This window comes from Lepidochelys kempii, chromosome 4 (genome assembly GCF_965140265.1).
Source record: "Lepidochelys kempii isolate rLepKem1 chromosome 4, rLepKem1.hap2, whole genome shotgun sequence".
NCBI classification, from domain to species: Eukaryota; Metazoa; Chordata; order Testudines; family Cheloniidae; genus Lepidochelys; species Lepidochelys kempii.
Genome location: NC_133259.1, coordinates 27405153 through 27427390, shown reverse-complemented (window position 1 = coordinate 27427390; position 22238 = coordinate 27405153). Strand labels below are relative to the sequence as shown.

At 41.5% G+C, this 22238-nt stretch overlaps 1 protein-coding gene across 3 annotated transcripts in view; it reads left to right on the top strand.

Moving 5' to 3' along the window:
• The window catches only part of PPP3CA (protein phosphatase 3 catalytic subunit alpha), a 334427-nt gene that overhangs the window by 233237 nt on the left and 78952 nt on the right, over positions 1 to 22238 (top strand). For all 3 annotated transcript variants that reach the window (XM_073340795.1, XM_073340794.1, XM_073340796.1), the window contains 2 exons: positions 15114 to 15225; positions 16538 to 16683. In XM_073340795.1, the coding sequence (XP_073196896.1) occupies positions 15114 to 15225; positions 16538 to 16683 (258 nt within the window). The remainder of the gene's footprint in view (positions 1 to 15113; positions 15226 to 16537; positions 16684 to 22238) is intronic.

Sequence of the window (22238 nt, the reverse complement as noted above, 5' to 3'; positions counted from 1 at the left end):
TTGCCAGGGTAGGTTGGCCCTCTGACATCCTCACAGATGCAGGGACTAATTTCCTGGCAGGAACTATGAAAAACCTTTGGGAAGCTCATGGGGTAAATCACTTGGTTGCCACTCCTTACCATCATCAAACAAATGGCATGGTGGAGAAGTTTAATGGAACTTTGGGGGCCATGATACGTAAATTCGTAAATGAGCACTCCAATGATTGGGACCTAGTATTGCAGCAGTTGCTCTTTGCCTACAGAGCTGTACCACATCCCAGTTTAGGGTTTTCCCCATTTGAACTTGTATATGGCCGTGAGGTTAAGGGGCCATTGCAGTTGGTGAAGCAGCAATGGGAGGGATTTACACCTTCTCCAGGAACTAACATTCTGGACTTTGTAACCAACCTACAAAACACCCTCTGAACCTCTTTAGCCCTTGCTAGAGAAAACTTACAGGATGCTCAAAAAGAGCAAAAAGCCTGGTATGATAAACATGCCAGAGAGCGTTCCTTCAAAGTAGGAGACCAGGTCATGGTCTTAAAGGCGCTCCAGGCCCATAAAATGGAAGCATCGTGGGAAGGGCCATTCGTGGTCCAGGAGCGCCTGGGAGCTGTTAATTATCTCATAACATTCCCCACCTCCAACCGAAAGCCTAAGGTGTATCATATTAATTCTCTAAAGCCCTTTTATTCCAGAGAATTAAAGGTTTGTCAGTTTACAGCCCAGGGAGGAGACGACGCTGAGTGGCCTGAAGGTGTCTATTACGAAGGGAACTGTGCTGGTGGTGTGGAAGAGGTGAACCTCTCCATGACCCTTGGGCGTATGCAGCGACAGCAGATCCAGGAGCTGTGCACTAGCTACGCGCCAACGTTCTCAGCCACCCCAGGACTGACTGAACGGGCATACCACTCCATTGACACAGGTAATGCTCACCCAATTAGGGTCCACCCTTACCGGGTGTCTCCTCAAGCTAAAACTGCTATAGAACGGGAGATCCAGGATATGTTACAGATGGGTGTAATCCGCCCCTCTGAAAGTGCATGGGCATCTCCAGTGGTTCTAGTTCCCAAACCAGATGGGGAAATACGTTTTTGCATGGACTACCGTAAGCTAAATGCTGTAACTCGCCCAGACAACTATCCAATGCCACGCACTGATGAACTATTAGAGAAACTGGGACGGGCCCAGTTCATCTCTACCTTGGACTTAACCAAGGGGTACTGGCAGGTACCGCTAGATGAATCTGCCAAGGAAAGGTCAGCCTTCATCACACATCTCGGGCTGTATGAATTTAATGTACTCCCTTTCGGGCTGCGAAATGCACCCGCCACTTTCCAAAGACTTGTAGATGGTCTCCTAGCGGGATTAGGAGAATATGCAGTCGCCTACCTTGACGATGTGGCCATATTTTCGGATTCCTGGGCAGACCACCTGGAACATCTACACAAAGTCCTTGAGCGCATAAGGGAGGCAGGACTAACTGTTAAGGCTAAGAAGTATCAAATAGGCCTAAACAGAGTGACTTACCTTGGACACCAGGTGGGTCAAGGAACTATCAGCCCCCTACAGGCCAAAGTGGATGCTATCCAAAAGTGGCCTGTCCCAAAGTCAAAGAAACAGGTTCAATCCTTCTTAGGCTTGGCCGGTTATTACAGACGATTTGTACCGCACTACAGCCAAATCGCTGCCCCACTGACAGACCTAACCAAAAAGAAACAGCCAAATGCTGTTCAGTGGACCGGAAAGTGTCAGAAGGCCTTTAACAAGCTTAAAGCGACACTCATGTCTGACCCTGTACTAAGGGCCCCAGACTTTGACAAACCGTTCCTAGTAACCACAGATGCATCCGAGCGTGGTGTGGGAGCAGTTTTAATGCAGAAAGGACCTGATCAAGAATTCCACCCTGTAGTGTTTCTCAGCAAAAAACTGTCTGAGAGGGAAAGCAATTGGTCAGTCACTGAAAAAGAATGTTATGCCATTGTCTACGCTCTGGAAAAGCTACGCCCATATGTTTGGGGACGGCGTTTCCACCTGCAAACCGACCATGCTGCACTGAAGTGGCTTCACACCGTCAAGGAAACTAACAAAAAACTTCTTCGGTGGAGTTTAGCTCTCCAACATTTTGATTTCGACATCCAACACATCTCAGGAGCTTCTAACAAAGTGGCTGATGCACTCTCCCGTGAAAGTTTCCCAGAATCAACTGGTTAAAATCGTCCTTGAGATGTGGAAAATATTGTTAGTCTTTATGTGCTTGGTAGTATATTTAGAGATGCATGTGTCTTATTAACTCTGTTTTCCTAGAGCTCCAGGAAGAAATCCCAGCCAGTGTTTCACCCTAGCTGAGATTTGGGGGGCGTGTCATAAATATAAAGGGAAGGGTAAACCCCTTTGAAATCCCTCCTGGCCAGGGGAAAGCTCCTCTCACCTGTAAAGGGTTAAGAAGCTAAAGGTAACCTCGCTGACACCTGACCAAAATGACCAATGAGGAGACAAGATACTTTCAAAAGCTGGGAGGAGGGAGAGAAACAAAGGGTCTGTGTCTGTCTGTAGTCGTCTTGGCCAGGGACAGAACAGGAATGGAGTCTTAGAACTTTTAGTAAGTAATCTAGCTAGGTATGTGTTAGATTATGATTTCTTTAAATGGCTGAGAAAAGAATTGTGCTGAATAGAATAACTATTTCTGTCTGTGTATCTTTTTTGTAACTTAAGGTTTTGCCTAGAGGGTTTCTCTATGTTTTTGAATCTAATTACCCTGTAAGATATCTACCATCCTGATTTTACAGGGGGGATTTCTTTATTTCTATTTACTTCTATTTTTTATTAAAAGTCTTCTTGTAAAACACTGAATGCTTTTTCATTGTTCTCAGATCCAAGGGTCTGGATCTGTAGTCACCTAGGCAAATTGGTGAGGCTTTTTACCAAACCTTGTCCAGGAAGTGGGGTGCAAGGTTTTGGGAAGTATTTTGGGGGGAAGGACGCGTCCAAACAGCTCTTCCCCAGTAACCAGTATTAGTTTGGTGGTGGTAGTGGCCAGTCCAAGGTGTAATATTTTGTACCTTGGGGAAGTTTTGACCTAAGCTGGTAAGGATAAGCTTAGGAGGTTTTTCATGCAGGTCCCCACATCTGTACCCTAGAGTTCAGAGTGGGGGAGGAACCGTGACAGCAGTCATGGACAGGCCTTGGGCTGTTGTAGGCAATTTCATCATACCATCCCCTCCATAAACTTATCAAGCTCAATCTTAAAGCAGCTTAGGTTTTTTGACCCCGATACTCCTCTTGGAAGCCTGTTCCAGAACGTCACTCCTCTGATGGTTAGAAACCCTCATGTAATTTCAAGCCTAAACTTATTGTCCAGTTTATATCCATTTGTTCTTTTGCCAACATTGGCCCTTAACTTAAATAACTCCTTTCCCTCCCTGGTGTTTGTCCCTCTGATTTAATCATAGGAAGCACTCAATCTTCCCTCCTCCTCCATTTTGTGAGGCTAAACAAACCAAGCTCCTTAAGTTTCCCCTCATAACGTAGGATCTCCATTTTTCTCATCATCCGAGGAGGCCTCCTCTGAACTTGGTTCAGGTTGAATTCTTTTTTCTCACACATGGGAGACCAGGGTTGTGCACAGTATTCCAGATAAGGTCTCACCGGTGCCTTTATAATGGTAGTAACACTTCCCTATCTGTTCTGGAAATACTTACCTAATGCATTTTAGGATTGGATTAGCCTTTTTAACGGCCACATCACATTGATGGCTCAAAATCATCTTGTGATCAACCAGTACAGTGAGGTTTTTCTCCTCCTCTGTCACTTCCAACTGGTACCTGGGTTTATTGCAAAAAGTCTTGTTGTTAATCCTTAAGTGCATGACTTTGCACTTTTGAATTTTATCCCGTTTCTATTACTCCAGTTTTCAAGGTTGTTCAAATCTTCTTGTATGATATGCCAGTCCTCCTCCCATGTTGGCCATACCTCCCAACTTGTGTCATCCACAAGTCTTATTAGAACACTCCCTGTTATTTATTTATTTATTTATTTTGTTCCAAGGTCATTAATGAAAATGCTAAATAAAATCCATCCCAAGACCAATCCTTAAGGAACTCCACTAGTAACCTCCTTCCAGCCTGACAGTTTGCCTTTCAGCATGACCTTTTATAATCTCCCCTTTAAACCAGTTCCTTACCCACAATTCAATTCTCATATTAATCCCCATCTTCTCCAGTTTAACTAATAATTGCCCATGTGGAACTGTACCAAATACTTTACTGAAATCCAGGTAGATAAGATCTAGAAAATCAGTTATCTTCTCAAAGAGAGATCAGGTTAGTCTGGCATGATCTACCTTTCATGAAACCATGTTGTTTTTTGTCCCAATTAGTCTTTACTTCTATGTCCTTAATTACTCTCACTTTCAACATTTGTTCTAACACCTTTCATACAACTGAGGTCAAACTTTTTTCCCCATTCTTAAATATAGGTGCAATTCTCCAGTTATAGGATATGACCACTGAGTTTATGGATTCATTAAAAATCCCTCCTATTGCTTGGAATTTCATGTACCAAGTCCTTTAATATTTTTGGATGGAGATTATCTGGGCCCTCCAACTTGGTCCCATTAAGCTAATTGAGTTTGGCGTCCACCTTGGATAAATATTAATAAACAATTAAAATTTGTTTTACTGTCCAGCTATTGCTCTCTCTCTCTCTGTATCTTCTTTAGATATGCTTTTTTCAATCTAAATTTTCCTGCTACCTTCTCCATTTGCAATGTTTTCAGAGGAAATGGTTATTTTGAAGTGAAGGGAATTTGCAGGGATGAGAGAATGAGTTAAAAACTAACCTAGGAAAGGCAAATGCCAAGAGATAAGAGTTATGGTATAGGTGTGAAATTGTTGCTGCTTCCTACAATAATAATAATTAACAACAACAACTACTATTTATTAATCTTCTATTTCAGTAGAACCTAAAGGCTTCAACCAAATTAGGGCCTCATTATGCTAGGTACTGTAAAGATGTATATTAAATTATGAGTCCCCACCCCACAGAGTTTACAGCCTAGAGACCCCAATCTTCCAAAGATGTACGCACATGCTTAACTTTAGGCTTGTTGGTATTTCTTTTGATGTTAGTGAGACTGTTCACATGTGCAAAATTAAGCACAGTTAAGATTTTGCAGGATCAAGGCCTAAAAGACAAGTTATCATAGGCAGATGAAACAAACGAGCATGTTTATTTTCTGGATAGAATGATACAAGGCATAGCCTCTTGGACTGACTGAGACTTTCTCCACCACTTATCTTTTCTTTTCCCTCAGTTGCTCCTCTGTGCTGCTTTACGTAGAATAACAATCTTTTGCAAAGTAGAACATCTGATTAGGTAAACTCATTTCCTAGGCTCTTATCTACTCATAATGTTTCAGGATTTTAACGGTGGACTATGGAACTCTCAATTTGCCCTTTCAAGCAAAGTCAGTCCAGTTATGAATAAAACTGACTCAAATAAATAACACAGGCCAGTATTTTTAAATCCAAAATATAGTGGTGACATGAGTGACTCTGCAGCCAGGTAATAGGTCAAAAGTTTTGATATGGATCTGAAAACTCTTAATTCTCTTAAATCATCCAGAAGGTCAAACCTCTAGTAATCTATGCCATATCATATATGTATATGATGCTTTTCACCAAACTCTTAAAAAACCCTGACAACTACAATGTACAAAACATTCAATGCAGTAATATTGTGTACTTATTTAAATAAGATTTTATAATTGCCCATCCGTGCCCTCATTCAGAAATATATAGAGGCTTAAATCTTTCATCAAATTTCATTAGAGAAATTTTAAGCATTTTTGACATGTTTGGCAAAACAGTTCAGACCAAATAAGAATGGTCTTAAACTTCAAAACAAACAAAATATGAATATTTGAGGTTCATAAATTTACATACTTCTGCTTTTGCTGGTATATCATCTGGAAACACAATCCCTGAAATTGCAGAAGAAACTGGCCCTTGGTATTTCCAGCATGAACCAAGTAGTTCTGGAAATCTTGGAGAAGAGTCTGATCTTCAGAAATTTCCACGCTGACTTCCAGACCAAAATTTGGTTTAGAGAAGCATCTGAAATTTTAAATCCTTATGTGAACTCAGCCTATTAAAAATTATTTATCAATAGCTTCCAAAAAATTAGTTGCATACAAGTAAATACTGTTGTCAAGTACATTCTGGGTGAATAAGTTTGTTACTGAATGCTGAAAAGGATTATTTTATTATCTCCCAAATCCCCCCCTTACCCGCTTCCCAGTGCCGTGGAGGTGGCGGGGCAGTAAGTGCCTTTAACCTTTCCTAGTAGCCTGAATTTTCTAATCTGTTTTCCAGTAAACAGCTTAGTTCTCAATAAATATTTTTGGGCCGGGAGGTAAGAGTTCCTGTGTGAAGTGAGTTTATTTTTCTGGCAGAGTGAATAAGGCTGTTCTTGAAATACCTTAAATATCCAAGGTTCTCCTCTGCATATTGCAGAGATCTTTCCCCTTGCCTACAATTCTAGTTACCTGAAGCCTTATTTTTCACCAGTTTTGGTGAAGAAGCCTAGATCCAAAATGGTTTATTTTCCAATTGTACAGAAGCCCAGCTTGAAACATCTCTTTATTTCAGGGCAAGTTGATGCCCTCTGTATTACTGAGCAATAGCAGACTCAATTCTGATATTCCAGGGCAGGGTATGGTAACAGTGATATCACCATGCCGCTGTACATAAAAGAAGCAGCACTAGGCTCTCAATTAGCCTGACATCAAATGGGAGTTTTGCCTAAGCAAAGAATGAAGCCTGGCTCATCTCCAAGAAGATCTCCTCGTGGAGCTCCCCCAATAATGGGAGGGAAGAGGTTTGCTTTCTCCATACCTACTGACTGAGTCACAGGTGTGTCCCCAGAACTCTGAGTCTGCTCCCTTTCTCCAAGGCCCCATGCGGTCTCCACCATCTCTTGGGGCCCCCACCACTCCCTGCAATTCCTGGCAGTGCAGCTCTGTTGGAATTATGCTAACAGAGCCTCCTGCGAAGGGGTTATTCCCACGTGCAGAGGGTGAAAAGGTACAGAAGGGGCTCTTATGATTTCCAGGTAATCTCCATGGGAGCGGGTGGAAGGATGATGCAGTCCTAATAGCCTGCCTGCTTTTCCTACCCCTTTCCCCTGAGCAGATTGCAAACACACAGAGAGCCCTTTGTGGGCCATAGGAAAGGGAGGGGATTATGTGATGAAGGAAGCTGACCACCCTATCATCACCCCCATTCTGGTTTGCAGAATAAATCCATGTGCCGAAGCAGAGATGTCCCTGGGACAAATTGAGCTCGTCCAGATGGTCCTAATTGCACAAAATTGGGATTACAAAATAAAAAGGTGGCCTGATTCAAGAGAGAGAAGTTCAGATTGAAATCTAACTTCAAACTGAAGTTCCTAAAGTATTTGTTTAAAAAACTAAGCGAAGCACTTCAGAAAATGGATTGTATTATTTGTTAGCTCGCCTTGTTTTGCTTTAAAAAGAGAGTCTCTATAAGGAATGAACTAGGGATTGCATGAGCTGAGCAGTTAGAAAGGAAAATAACTGCAGCAGCAGTATTTTGCATATGATCATTTAAAATAAAATCATATGGGAAACCAGTTAGAAGAAAGCATTTCAGTAACTAAGCCTAGAGGTGATAAAGGAGCATGCAAGTGTCAAAACAAGATGATAAAGCAGCCTGGGAATATTCAACAGATGGTAAAAAGACAACTTAATGTCTAAAATATGCTTCTCAAATAACACATTAAAATAAAAACAACTCTGATTCTGGCCCAGGGAGTGAGGAGGGGAGGAGGAATGGCTACATTGTCGATTCCACAGGGGAAGATTAAAAATTCCACAACAGCGGCAACACAATTCTTTTGCCTTTTTAAATTGTAAATATGCTTCATGTAACCTCTGGATGCATGTGCATCAGATATAAAATGACACAAGATAAAACAGAATGAAATTCACAAAAAGGCAACTCAACAAGAACTTATGTCTCTAGAGAAACACCAGTTCCTACAAGTACCCCCCCCCCCCACCCTCCACAACCTCAGGCAGAACTTGAGTTAAGAGACAGACCCTACTGCATGCCCTGGAAGCTCCAAGCCCCCACTCCTGTGTGCGCATGCACACGTGCACAGAAATCCTGGCCCCATTAAAATCGATGAGAATTTTGCCGTTAACGTCAGCGAGGTCAGGATTTCACCCTCTTCCTCTGTAGGACAAGATCTGAAGGCTGGTCTGCACACACATTTTGTATCTGTATAAATATTTCAGTTAGGGGTGTTAATTTTTTTTTTAAACCAAAATAGTGATACCAGTACTATTTCTAGTGCTGGTGCAGTTATGGGTCTAATGGTACCTTATATTGGTATAGTGTATTCCCCTTTCCTTAACTTAGACCAGTATAAACATTTTTATACCAATATAACTGCCTCCATACTAGAGGTGTTTACCACTTTTACTAGTATACTTAAAACGGTACACCTTTTAACCTGGGCTTTGTCTACATATAAATCTAGAATTAAGGGGCCATGCTGATAATATACTGTCCACAGTCATTTAGAGATTAAATAAAGGATTGTTAAAAAGACAAGTGCAAGTATAGCTCACATTATTCCTTCCAATGTGCAATACCTCGCATTTATCCACAGTGACTATCATCTGTTACTGTGTTGTCCATTTATCCAGTTTTGTGAATTCTTCCATGTTACCAGCTCTCATGATTTTATCACGTCTTGATATTTGATATTTTTAAAAACTCCAGCTCCTGGAGGCATGCTATGTGAGAATCTCAGCGTTTGTTTCTAGAAGAGTTAGTTTCTAGCCCTTATGGTTATGGAGAAAAACTAGAAAACATTATCCTTAAAGTCTCAAAAACCTGAAGCAAATAAAAATAATCAGTTTTTTTTAAAAATTCCCCTGATGATGAAAACAAACTTGTGATTTTTCAGCATCTCGCTTGTGAATTTTGAATGCTTGATACAGGCAATGCTGGGTTTTTCTGATGTTTCTCAAAGCCTTAAAGATAGATTTAGGAATAATCCACAGCATTTAACTGTTAAATAAAAGCGGCGTTAAGTAGGCTGCACAGATATCAGTGATGGATGACCCTGTCAAAACTTTAGATTTTATATATGATTTTTTTATTTAAATTACTTCTGCATGATATGCCTATATTTAATAAGAACCTTCGTGAGACCACTTCACCGTAATAGTAATAAACACTTTGCATTTTATAGCACCTTTCATCCAGAGAACTGGAAACATTCGGTAAACATTAAGCGAGCTTCACAGCATCCCTGTGAGGAAAATCAATATTGTGATTTACATTTGGCAAACTTGTTAGCTGAGGCACAAAAACATTAAGGAATTTGCCTGAGGTCACACACTGAGTCAGTGGCAAAACAAGGAGCAAAACAGAGGAATCCGTCCATTATGCTGCATTCTAACCAGGGGGCAACACTGCCACCCACTGTAGCATATGGGGCGCTGAGGGAGCACGGTGGGTGAGGAGTGACTAAAACAAAGGAAATGCCCAGAAGACACAGAAGCTGCTCAGGTTTTAATAAAACCTTGTGATCAGCCATATTTAGACACAACAAATCCAGCATCTTGGCAGGGGTTTAGACTAGATGACCCTTGTAGTCCCTTCTAACCCTATAATTCTCTATAAAGTGTGGTCAGATCTGCCTGGTACCTGCATAGGGAAAAATCACCAGGCTTATAATTAGAATAAAATGTCTTCCTTAGAAAGAAACACAAACCTTCAATGGGGAAAAGTGGCCTCTTTAACAGAAGAATAACTCTAGCAGTTTTCAGTGATAGGAAACCCGAGTCTCACCATTTAATGACCGATTTATACTAACAAAATATAACTTGTAAATGTAATTTACATTTAGTAAATTAAGAGGGGAAAGGTCCGTGTATATGTTGTGACATTAAAGTGTGTTTTTACTCTGAAATGTGACTTTGTATATAGTACTGCCTTGTTCAATAGACCTGCTTCCTGCTTGTGTGTTCAGACATAACTGCCTACTTTGGCTAAAAGATTTTTACTTCCGTTGCTAAGGTAGAACTAGCTAAGAGGGAGTGAGTTGGCTGCTAATCAGTAGAATAGCACACTAAATTAGAATTTTGAGACACTGTGTTATGCAAATGTCTCTGAGGGCACAATGTTAATATGCTGGCCTACATTTTTAACAGTGGCTTTTGTAGTCTTTGGTACCTAACTTGAGATGCCTTAAAGTGACCTGAGTTTCCAAAAGTGCTAAGCACACCAAATCAAGCCCCTTTTAAGGTGTCTCAAGTTGGGCACTGAAGAGCACTAGTGGTGTAAAAATTTAAACTTGTGCAAACCCCTGGCTTCATTACTGCAGAATTTATTATTAGTGATGATGATTCATATGATGGGGAAAAACAGCTTGACTTTCAGCTGGTAGGTAGAAAAGCCACCGTTTCACTTTTATATACTCAGCACGTCTCTAATGGAAATAACTGAAAGACACTAAACATAAACCACATGATGCAGTTTGTTGAGTTATATTTTAAATACTTGACCATTATTGATAAACTCAGTGTGCGACCATATGAAAACAGTTCAGAGATCTGTTAGCAGTGACCAGACTGGGAGGTCACTGCTATAAATTGTCATAGAGGACCACAGAGGAAAATCAATATGAATAATGAATATTTTCCATGCAAAACCCCAAAAGGGAGTATATTATTTTGTTTAAAAAATACTTTGTTTTTAATCATGTTTACAAAAAACAAAATTCCTATTTTGTCTCCTTAATAATACTGTGGACTATTAAAACTGAAAGGAATTTTAAATATCTAGGGTTAGATCCTCAGCTGGTGTAAATCATCATAGGTTCATTGACTCAATTGAGCTACGCTGATTTACACCAAATGAGGATGAGTTCTCCAGTCTTGCACCTTCTGGAATCATTAACAGCTCTGCAAAGTGGATAGAAAACATTATGAAATCAGAATCGTTGTTTTTTTCAAGTTCTCTGGCGTCACTGTTCTTTTTAGCGTACATGCAACATGCCTCAAGTGGCACGTAACCAGGAATCTTCACAGAATTTGGTCCGCCAGTTGGATCATTAGCTTCTCCAGGTTGGGTACTAACGTGGAGTGCCACGTGAATGCTGATCCACTGTGCTGAGATGTAAATGATTACGCCAGGTGCAAGGCAGTGGAGATCACCCCCCTCCCCTTTTTTTTTAACCATTTATTCAGTTTGTGTTTCATTTAGTCTGTACAAAGAAAATAGGTTTATCAAGTAGTTGTTCTCATTCACTAGAACAGTGCTACAATGTTTGGGATGCACATAATATAGAGGAAAGTTAACTCTAAAAGTAACACTTGGGCCTTAAAAAAAACAAACAAACCCTATTAGCTATTGTAAAAAATTTTGTTAAAAATAATATCATTTAAATGTTAGGCTTGAATTGCGTGACAGTATCAGAGGAACAAAGGACTTTCCCGATGGATCAGGAGGTCATCTAGTCCAGTATTCTGTCTCATCTGGCCTATTGGTGAACATGAGCCAAAGTCCCCTTGGCTTCCCTCTGAATGAAATGTAAGGCACGGACAATACAGAAAATGAAAAAAATGGTATTAGTGAGAAGGGGGTAAAATGGCAGAGGACTCCGATGGGGGAGGTTTGGTTGGAAGTTGGGACTTCATGGGGACATGCTGCCCTCTTGAAGCTTGCCTTGTTCCTCAACACCTTCCACACTGGGGCCCCTGTCTACAGTTGCTGCCTAAATTGCACAGCTGTTCCCCCTGCTGGGAGGAGGCTGGAATTGCAGCCAGCTTTAGCAGGAGAGCTAGGTGGCTTTCCTTAATTCTATAGCCAGCCTTTTATATGCAACTTGTTTGCAGTTTCATTTATATTGTTTCCTTTTTTTCACAAACAGACATATCTTATTTTTAGTATTTTTCCTAACTTTCCAGCTACATAAGAGAGCAAAGGAAGATGCAAGAAACCACACCATTGATAAATCTGGGGTAATCTGTCGCCTCAAGGAAGTCTCCCCCTAATCCTTAATAACTAAAATGTCCATGCTTCCAAGCTTAAAACAATCTTTATCTCCCTCCCAAAACTCATCTTTTAGCATTAACTGTTATAACTTTGGATATTCTGTTATCTCGCTGTGTTTGTGTCTAATTACTTTTTGAATCTTGCAAATTTCTTGGCCCCTTCCAAAAAAAAAAAAATTGAAAAACCTGTTAACAGTATAGATAGATGTATGGAAGAGGTCCAGAAGGCTTACACTCCTCTAGTTTTTAATAACAAAGCATCTCTTATATGAAATAAAGTTTCTGGGCAGCGTTTGTCCCAATTTTTGAAGTATCAAAAAAGATAAGAGATGAATCAGCAAGACCCATAGCCTGAGGTTAACTTCAAAAGCTAGAGCTCTCTTTCTTTCACTGTAATCTAGAAGTGTGTGATAGTCAACCCCTTTTCTTTCCACTGCTTGATATTTTGGGATTTAAGCAGTGTAACACGCCCAAAGAGATCAAAGGGTTCAAGAACTCCTGAACACATGATAAAGTCAAAAGATGCAGTCACGGTCAAGCTATTAAAATAAAATTAATGTTTATCCATTGAGATCATACCTCTATCCTCATTAAAGTATAATGCTCAAAGAATCCTTACAGGTGCAGAAACCGGCAGAAGGCTCCCCACAGGTACTCTCTGTGTGTGTAGATGTGAACCCTAGGATAGCTGAGTTCTGCCTCCCCATAGGCACATAACCCTTCGGGATGTCCACAGTAATTTAATACTGATTTATGTCTGACTTAGTTTACCTGGTTTCTGCCTCTGCATTTTGACATCCTTTCCTGTTCCCCCACCCCCAAGAAGGTGGCAGTACTGTCCAGGGGATGAAAGGAGGCTGGGCAAGCTGCGAAGCGTGCTGTGTTGATGCAGGCTCTCCACTCTGAGGAGTTGGTCTGTGCCGGAATTTCCAGGATCGACTGGGTCTTTAGGTAGCATTCTCTGCTCCTTTTATTAGTGCACTCCAAACCTCGGGAATGGAAGCATGAAAATTTGCGTGTATAAACTCAAAGCTTCCAGACCTTTATACATACTTAGCCCTAAACTCACGAGAAAATGTAGTAAGAAATAATTCGCTTTGGTGTTTGCGTTGTATGTAACTATAGATACAGGATAAATAGTGTTTTACAACAAGCGTGAAAGAGTTAAATCAATTTTTAACATAGGAGGGAATAAAGTAGAAACTGAAACATTCAGAGATTAAAAAGATCATGAATAGCCTCATCTTCTTCCTCCTTATGACCAAGAAATGTCAAATTATGAGAGAGAATGAAATCACCCAAAATGGTTCACTAAAAGCAAGAGGGTTTCAAAGTGTCAATTGAAATGCTTCAAAAACCAAACTCTCTCAAATCCCAGATCATTAACCAAATACTGTTAAAGTATAGGTGAGATTAAAAAAAAGTATAATAAATACATTTGGTAGATTAAATCAGTCTTTTTATTGTTGTCATAAATATAAAGGGAAGGGTAAACCCCTTTAAAATCCCTCCTGGCCAGAGGAAATCTCCTCTCACCTGTAAAGGGTTAAGAAGCTAAAGGTAACCTCGCTGGCACCTGACCAAAATGACCAATGAGGAGACAAGATACTTTCAAAAGCTGGGAGGAGGGAGAGAAACAAAGGGTCTCTCTGTCTGTCTATATGCTGGTTTCTGCCGGGGATAGACCAGGAATGGAGTCTTAGAACTTTTAGTAAGTAATCTAGCTAGGTATGCGTTAGATTATGATTTCTTTAAATGGCTGAGAAAAGAATTGTGCTGAATAGAATAACTATTTCGGTCTGTGTATCTTTTTTGTAACTTAAGGTTTTGCCTAGAAGGGTTCTCTATGTTTTGAATCTAATTACCCTGTAAGATATCTACCATCCTGATTTTACAGAGGTGATTTCTTTACTTCTATTTACTTCTATTTCTATTAAAAGTCGTCTTCTAAGAAAACTGAATGCTTTTTCATTGTTCTCAGATCCAAGGGTCTGGGTCTGTAGTCACCTAGGCAAATTGGTGAGGCTTTTTACCAAACCTTGTCCAGGAAGTGGGGTGCAAGGTTTTGGGAAGTATTTTGGGGGGAAAGACGTTTCCAAACAGCTCTTCCCCAGTAACCAGTATTTGTTTGGTGGTGGTAGCGGCCAATCCAAGGACAAAGGGTGGAATATTTTGTACCTTGGGGAAGTTTTGACCTAAGCTGGTAAAGATAAGCTTAGGAGGTTTTTCATGCAGGTCCCCACATCTGTACCCTAGAGTTCAGAGTGGGGGAGGAACCTTGACAATTGTATATGCTAAAACCTGAATTCAGGCACTTTCTTTTTCTCCTGCAACAGACATTGATCTCATTAAAACCCAAATATTACTTAACTGGGCTAACATTTTCAAATCTTTGTGCCTGTGGTTATGTACTGTTATACAAGGGCCTAATTTTCAATGATGCTGAGCACCTTAATTTAAAGATTGTAGCATGAATTCACCCCAGACTTTGGAAAGTTTTCTGCCAAACCCTGTTGCTCCAGGGTCCAGAACCTGCCAGCACTGTCCACCCGGTGGGTGGAGCTAGACAAACCATGGGTGATTTAACTCCGCTTCTCTGACTGACTCCAGACTTGTGCAAAACTGCCAGAGTTCTCTACAAGTTTTTGTGTACAAATTTTTCATTTTCATGAATTCAATGATTTTTCACAAGTGCTTATGAAATTGTTCCAGGACAATATTTTGTTTCTTCTGTAATGAAATGCAGATTTTCCTGTGAAATGGTTTTCATGGCAGATTTCTGTCTAACCCCCCAGACAGAATGGTTTTATTTTCACTGGATATGCAAGTCTCAGGAGTTGTAGTACACAAATGTGTGTAAAAAGAAAATGTCACTTAGCAAGAGTATAAAACTACTTTGAAGCCTAATAATTTCTACGAAGCATGGGAAACAATCTGCATAAAATATATGAACAGCTGGGTATACCTTTTGAAAGTAGACTAAAATATTTTATACCTTTGTCAATCACTGTCACTATTTTCATGTTTTTGTTTTACAGTGTGTGCTGTATTTGTGGGCCTTGAAAATCCTTTATCCCAAAACACTGTTTTTACTTCGTGGGAATCATGAATGTAGACATTTAACAGAGTATTTCACATTTAAACAAGAATGTAAGTGTGCTTTAAATTCACAACCTCTTCCATATTACATTGTAATTGTTTGTTACTTAGTAAGTACTCAAGTAGTACTTAATGTCAATGATTTTGCATCCTTAAACCATCCTTCTCTGAAGGAAAACCCACTGAAGGAAAAAATATAATACAAAAATCTCTGTTTCAACGTATGGCAAAATGGACAGGATTGGTAATACAAAGGCGTTACAAGGACTGTGTTCTTGTAATCATGGGAAGTCTAAAGACATCTGGGGAAACTTCATCAAATACTGTAGATGTTGGGGAAGCCACAGTTTCTGCACTTCTGTTCTACTTCCAGGCCCCGGTGCCTGCAAAACAAAAAGCATTATTGTCTTGGTGTCTCTGCTACCATTGGCCTCTTAGTGCACAACTGTGCACTGTCTCTTCGTTCAGTTTGGGGTCGGAACAAATAACACTTCTTAACATTACCTTTCCAGGTAAGCTAATGTAGGTTGGAGAGGGATTGTAGTCCTCCACCAGGATTATTGTTGTATTAACGAATACTGGGATACTTCAAAGATTCTTGGCTGTAGACCTTGATTTGCACAATGAATAACCTGTGTCTGCAGTAGTATAAACTGAAGCCATTGCATGAGTCCACATTCCCAATTTAACATAAAGGATGGGAAAAATGTTAATTGGCTCAAATGCTCCATGGTTTACTGAGTTTAATATGCATATTGGTAAATTAACATTTTGGATTCATTGTATTAGCTCATTCATTTCACAGTGATGTTTCTTCAGATAATTAATTACAAGAATGTGGGTTAAAGTTTAGATTCCTTTGCATAGAGCTGTTCTTTATGGGAAATCATTTACTAGAGAAGAATAACTTTTCTACAGCATTTCAAAGCTTTCTATGGAATTTCTTAACAGCAATATAATTCTGTATTAAATTTGTTGGTTTAACACTTCTGTAGAAAGAAAAATTCTGTATTAAATTCTATAAGCTTTTAGACTAACTTCTATGGAATGCTGTTGAAGTTCTATAGAATCTTAGTCGTTTCATCTCTATTAAATTATGTAGAATTTTTCCCACAGCATGTAGAAGTAACCCTGATCCCTAGTGCCCAAAATGTGGTGGGGGGGGGGGAGACGGGACTCAGGACTCAGTATGTACAATGATTTATTTTCTGTAAAATATTATTTAGGATTTAACGATATAGTTCTACTCCCATTGAAGTCTGGCCCTTTCTAGTTGAGAGCAGGACCAAGCCCTTAAATTACAGAAATATTTTTCTTTAAAATACCGAACACCATCTTCTGATACCATCTTACTATCCAAAAGGTAAAATAAAGTATTCAGAACGAGTATATGATGCCTGCATGGATGCCTTTGACTGCCTTCCCTTGGCTGCTCTGATGAACCAACAATTCCTGTGTGTACATGGTGGCTTGTCTCCAGAGATCAACACTTTAGATGACATCAGAAAAGTAAGTCTGGGTACTGTTCAAATCTAATAAACACTAAAACCATGTATTAACAAAACATGAGATTTTTTTTTCAATGTAGTTAATTTGTTTAAGATTTATAGGGAAAACGATTGGGTTTTTCATTGTCACATTGCATTCAAACTAATCTTGAACACTGTCGTCCTTTTCTGGCCTTTCTAAAACAAGAAAAAGGGAAATAGCTATAATTTGTACCTTTATTTTATTGAAGCCACCAAAATCTTTGTCAGTAATAAAATGTAGGATTCCTCATCTTTGCTTTTTGAAAAATTAATGTAAAGTAAAGAAGTTTGGAAGCGTAGTCAAATGTGGAGTCATTAGATCATTCCTTTCTTTTAGAACATTTTAAGCATCCTGTTGATTATTTGTGAGTTGAAATAATTGAATTTTGTGCATTTATTTGGAGAAACAAAACACGTGTGTACACGTGTAGGCTTGTATATAACTATACTTGCAACAAACATAACAACAGCATTTTATATGGCAACTAAAATAGCTTCAGAGATGGGTCGTGAGCTTTTTTGAAAATCTGGCCCTCATTTATGTGCCTTAATGGGAGCGGAGCTATTTTGAAAATCTGGTTGCAATAGTGGGTACCTGGCATGTGAAAATCTGTCCCAGAGCTTTTTTGAATTCTGGCTCTGTGTTCACTTTTGCACCTTCCGATATAAAACTGAACCTGATAAGCTATTCTCATTGGCTGGGTAGCAGAATCAGTGAAAAGACAGCTAGACGTGCCTCAGGCTGTATCCTGTGTAACCTGCTCTGTGCCTCACTGGTTGCAGTATGACTCTGATATGGAGGAGCAGAGAAGCAGCAGCGTTCTCCTCCTTCCCCTCCTTTCAATTCAGAGTGCACCAGTTTTTCTTGAGACAAGTGGACAGGAACAAACGGAGAAAGCAAGAAATGCCTTACTCCATATGTCTTACCTCCATCACACTAATGCTATGGCAATGTGTTTGCAGTGAAACTAATGACATACTCTAAATTCAGGCAGTCAAAATGGGAACCAGGAATTGCCTTGTTACATGTGAATGTCCGTCGAACTCTGAATATGTTTTAGGAGGTTGATTTTCTACCACAGAGGGAGGAAATGCTCATATACTTTTTGTTCCCTATCTATCGGTCAGTATTGCTTTGAATTACCCTGCAAAATTTTCTCTCTGTAAACTGAGGAGTCTGATGGCGAGGGTTACCTGGACAAGAGTCCTGTCTTTGGAGACAAGAGTCTTTGTGATTCCTGTCTTGCATTTTTTTCCAAGTAGAACAGTCTCCAGTTCTGCTGTGACAATGAAGATGATACTGATTCTTCTTGACATTTGTCCCTTGGGAGACCTGCCCCAATTCTGAAAAAATGTTTCTAAAACCTTTCATTTGTGCAGTTTCATTTGTGCATTTCTCCCAAGAAAATGTTGCTGTGTGCTGTCTTCTAATTGCATAGCATGGCAGACCATTTATTCGGTGTTCAGTGCTTGATGAGTAATATGTGACAGCTGATGATCACATTTTCCTTAGCCATCATTTGAATAAACAGTACAGACTCCCTGATTCAAAGGCTCTTTCTAAACGTTATTTTTTCGTTACAATCCACTGTGCCATTCAAGCCTACTTTCCCCTGAAGGTCCATATCCCTCTCAGGCAAGGTCAATAATGCTTTTGGAAAAAATCCTTCCAAACTGCCTGTTCTCAGTCTATTCCTTGTGTGCATCCAGGGACCTCCTGAGGTAGCTTAATGAATTTTTTGGCTGCTGCTTGCAAGAAATCCAGCCATTCTCGCTGGAAAGTGATTTCTTTCTGTGACCTTTCTTTCTTTTTCCAGTGTGATATAGTGCAAGATGTCTTCTGCTTGCTATCAGTAATAGATCTGCTGTTGCTGGCATTAGAAAGAGCCTTGCATGTGAATTGCAATGGAGATTTACTGCCCCCTGCCTTTCCTGTTAAAGGTGGTAATTTCATTTCTCTTGGCCTAAGCCTTAGGGTGAGATTCTCAAAGGACCTTAGTTTTGGCCTAACTCCTCTTCCATTGCAGAGCAGAGCTAGGCCAATGCTGAGCACTTCGGAAAATCCTACTTTTAAAAGACACTTTGTGTTGTGAACTCTCTCAAGTCTAGATTCACTACCTAAAACATCACACTTTGAAGCTTAGTGAGAAAAAGTGAAAGAAATAAATTTTGCATTTAAAGTGGATGCATCTGCAGTCATTTTATCTCTTGTGGGAAGTGAACTCCGCATTCTGGGTCCAGCTCCTATCCAAGTTCTGTGTCTGACATGCCAAAGCCTTCTCTCCTATTGCCAGACGGTTTCATTATTCCAGTGGAACTTAGTTGTTGTGTGAAGTCATAGTCTCAGAAGGAGAACAACAACTCAGGAAGCTAGGGTCAATCCACAGAGGCCTTGGAATACCAGGGGAAAGATCTTGAACTGGAATCTGGATTCAACTGGGAATCATTACAGATAGTTATGAGCCTGATATGTTCATAACAACCTTAGATTCTTCACTTGGTTCCATTGATTTAGGGTGAAAAATGCCTAGCTCACTTCCTCAACCCCAGTGGTTTTCTCACTAAGCCACACAAATGCACAAAACTCTCTACATTTATCAAGCTGTTTTCCTGTTGGCACATCTACACAGCCTGCAGAAGTGAGTCTCCCTGCCTGAGTCAACAGACTCATGCAAGTGGGACTCGCACCAGGATTCTAAAAATGATTGTGTAGACTGCACTTTGAAGTTGTGGCTTGAGCTGGAGTCTGGGCTCTGAAGCCCAGGGAGGAGGATGGGCTTCAGAGACTGAGTGTTTAACCAGGGATTGGAGGCTTACTTCTGCAGGCTGTGCAGACATACCCTTACAGGCTAAGGAGGAGAGAGAGAGAGACATATGTTGCTTATATTTCAGTTAACTTGGAAGGCCTTCAGGTGCAAGAGTGAGGGAGCCATGTGTGATGCTCTGGGGCTTCACCCAGACCAGTTAAGGGGTTGTGTCACCGGGTGCCCTGTAACCAGATGACACTAAACTGGGAGGAGTTGTAGATATGCTGGAGGGTAGGGATAGGATACAGAGGGACCTAGACAAATTGGAGGATTGGGCCAAAAGAAATCTGATGAGGTTTAACAAGGAGAAGTGCGAAGTCCTGCACTTAGGACGGAAGAATCCCATGCACTGCTACAGACTAAGGACCGAGTGGCTAGGCAGCAGTTCTGCAGAAAAGGACATAGGGGTTACAGTGGATGAGAAGCTGGATATGGTCAACAGTGTGCCCTTGTTGCCAAGAAGGCTAACAGCATTTTGGGCTGTAAAAGTAGGAGCATTGCCAGCAGATTGAGGGACGTGATCATTCCCCTCTATTCGGCATTGGTGAGGCCTCATCTGGAGTACTGTGTCCAGTTTTAGGCCCCACACTACAAGAAGGATGTGGAAAAATTGGAGAGAGTCCAGCGGAGGGCAACAAAAATGATTAGGGGTCCTGAGCACGTGATTTACAAGGAGAGGCTGAGGGAACTGGGATTATTTAGTCTGCAGAAGAGAAGAATGAGGGGGGATTTGATAGCTGCTTTCAACTACCTGAAAGGGGGTTCCAAGGAGGATGGATTTAGATGGATTTAAATTTTAGGATGGATTTTCTCAATGGTAGCAGATGACAGAACAAGGAGCAATGGTCTCAAGTTGCAGTGGGGGAGGTTTAGGTTGGATGTTAGGACTTTTTCACAAGGAGGGTGGTGAAGTACTGGAATGGGTTACCTAGGGAGGTGGTGGAATCTCCTTCCTGAGAGGTTTTCAAGGTCAGGCTTGACAAAGCCCTGGCTGGGATGATTTAGTTGGGGTTTGGTCCTGCTTTGAGCAGGGGGTTGGACTAGATGACCTCCTGAGGTCCCTTCCAACACTGATAGTCTATGATTCTATGATATTCTGTGAACCCTGGGTGCTTCTGTGCTGCACAGCTTTGGCTCAGAACCTTGACACCAGCAGCACAATGACCTCATCCTGGCCTCCACCAGCCTGGTTACTCCTTGCAGCAGAGTGATACCAAGAGTCCTTCCAGTTCTAAGTCTCCCCAAAACCATCTCCCCTGCAGTGCTCAGCCCCTCTCACTGTAGCACTCACAAACCTTATCAAGTTTGCTACTCCTTTAAAGAGACGGTACACAGCACCAGTCTGTTAGTTTGGCCAAGGATTTTATTCTTCAGTTCAAAACAGTGCACTGAAATGGTTTTGTAATAAAACAAGATTGTTTTGTGGCAGAGCACCAGCTTTGTCTCAGTGGGTCCTGCGCTTCTAGGTGGTTAGGGTTTGCCTCAGAGATTTGCTGTGACCCTCAGTGTAGCCTCTCTCCCCTCCTAGAGGCAAGGCTTACAGCTTACTGAGTCACCGTCATCAGCCAGTCAACAGGTTTGGTGTAAGAACCCTCTTTAGTCCCTGTCTTCCTACTCAGGGAGTATTATTGTAGAGCTGAGGGGGGGTGGGGTTAGGGGGAACCCGGGCCCACCCTCTTCTCCAGGATTCAGGGGGAACCCCAGGCCCCCTGAATCCTCTGGGCAGCCCTGAATCTCTGAGAGAGACTCCCGTGAAGTGAGGGAGTGTATCAACAGCCTGTTCCACCGCTCAGACTAGGCATGAGGTGGGAGACGAGCTTGCTTTCTGCAACCCTCCTGCCCCCAACAACTCACTGCAGCAATTCTCAAAATCAGATCCACTTACCAGCGGCCTCCTTTCCTATTTTCGCTTCGCCAAGCTCCGACTGCTGTGACTGGCTAGGCTCTTCCATGTTAGAAAAGAGCTCCTGACTGCACAGCCTCTGGGTCCCCCTCCCCCTCTTCGTCCAAGATTTCCTCCTCCTAGCTCAGTCCACTCTCAACTGGCATGCAAGCCAATGAAGTGTCTGCAGGGTCCTTCACAGTGGAGGTGGGGTCGCCACCGAGTCTTGCGTCCAGCTTTTTATAGAACCAGTAGCCCGTGGACGCAGCACCGAAGTGGTGGTTTGCCTCCAGCGCCTTGTGGTAGGTGGTCCGCAGCTCCTTCACTTTGACATTGCACTGCAATGTGTCCTGATCATGGTCCCTTTCTATCATGCATCTAGAAATCTGTCCATAGGTATCATAATTCCTGTGGCTGGAGCACAGTTGGGACTGGACAGCCTTCTCTCCCCAAATGCCGATGAGGTCCAGCAGCTCGGCATTGCTCCAAGCGGGAGATCCCCTGGTGCGTGGAGCAGGCATGGCCACCTGAAAAAATGCACTGAGACCATTACACATGTCATCGAACAAACAGGAAGGGGACTTTCAAATTTGCAAAAGAATGTATGGGGTGGGGCTGACGCTTGTTCAAACCGATGGCCAGAGAGGTGAGAACAGGCATTCTGGGACACTTCTCGGAGGCCAATCACAGCGCTGTAATCACCATGGTGTCTACAATGGCACTGCGGCATTTTAGCCCCGGCACAAAAAGCTCTATGCCTGTCGCCGGGGTGGTATTTTTAGAGCGCTGCATCTGCGCTTTAAGTGGCTTGGCAGTGTGTACACCTTGGGAGTTACAGCGCTCAGA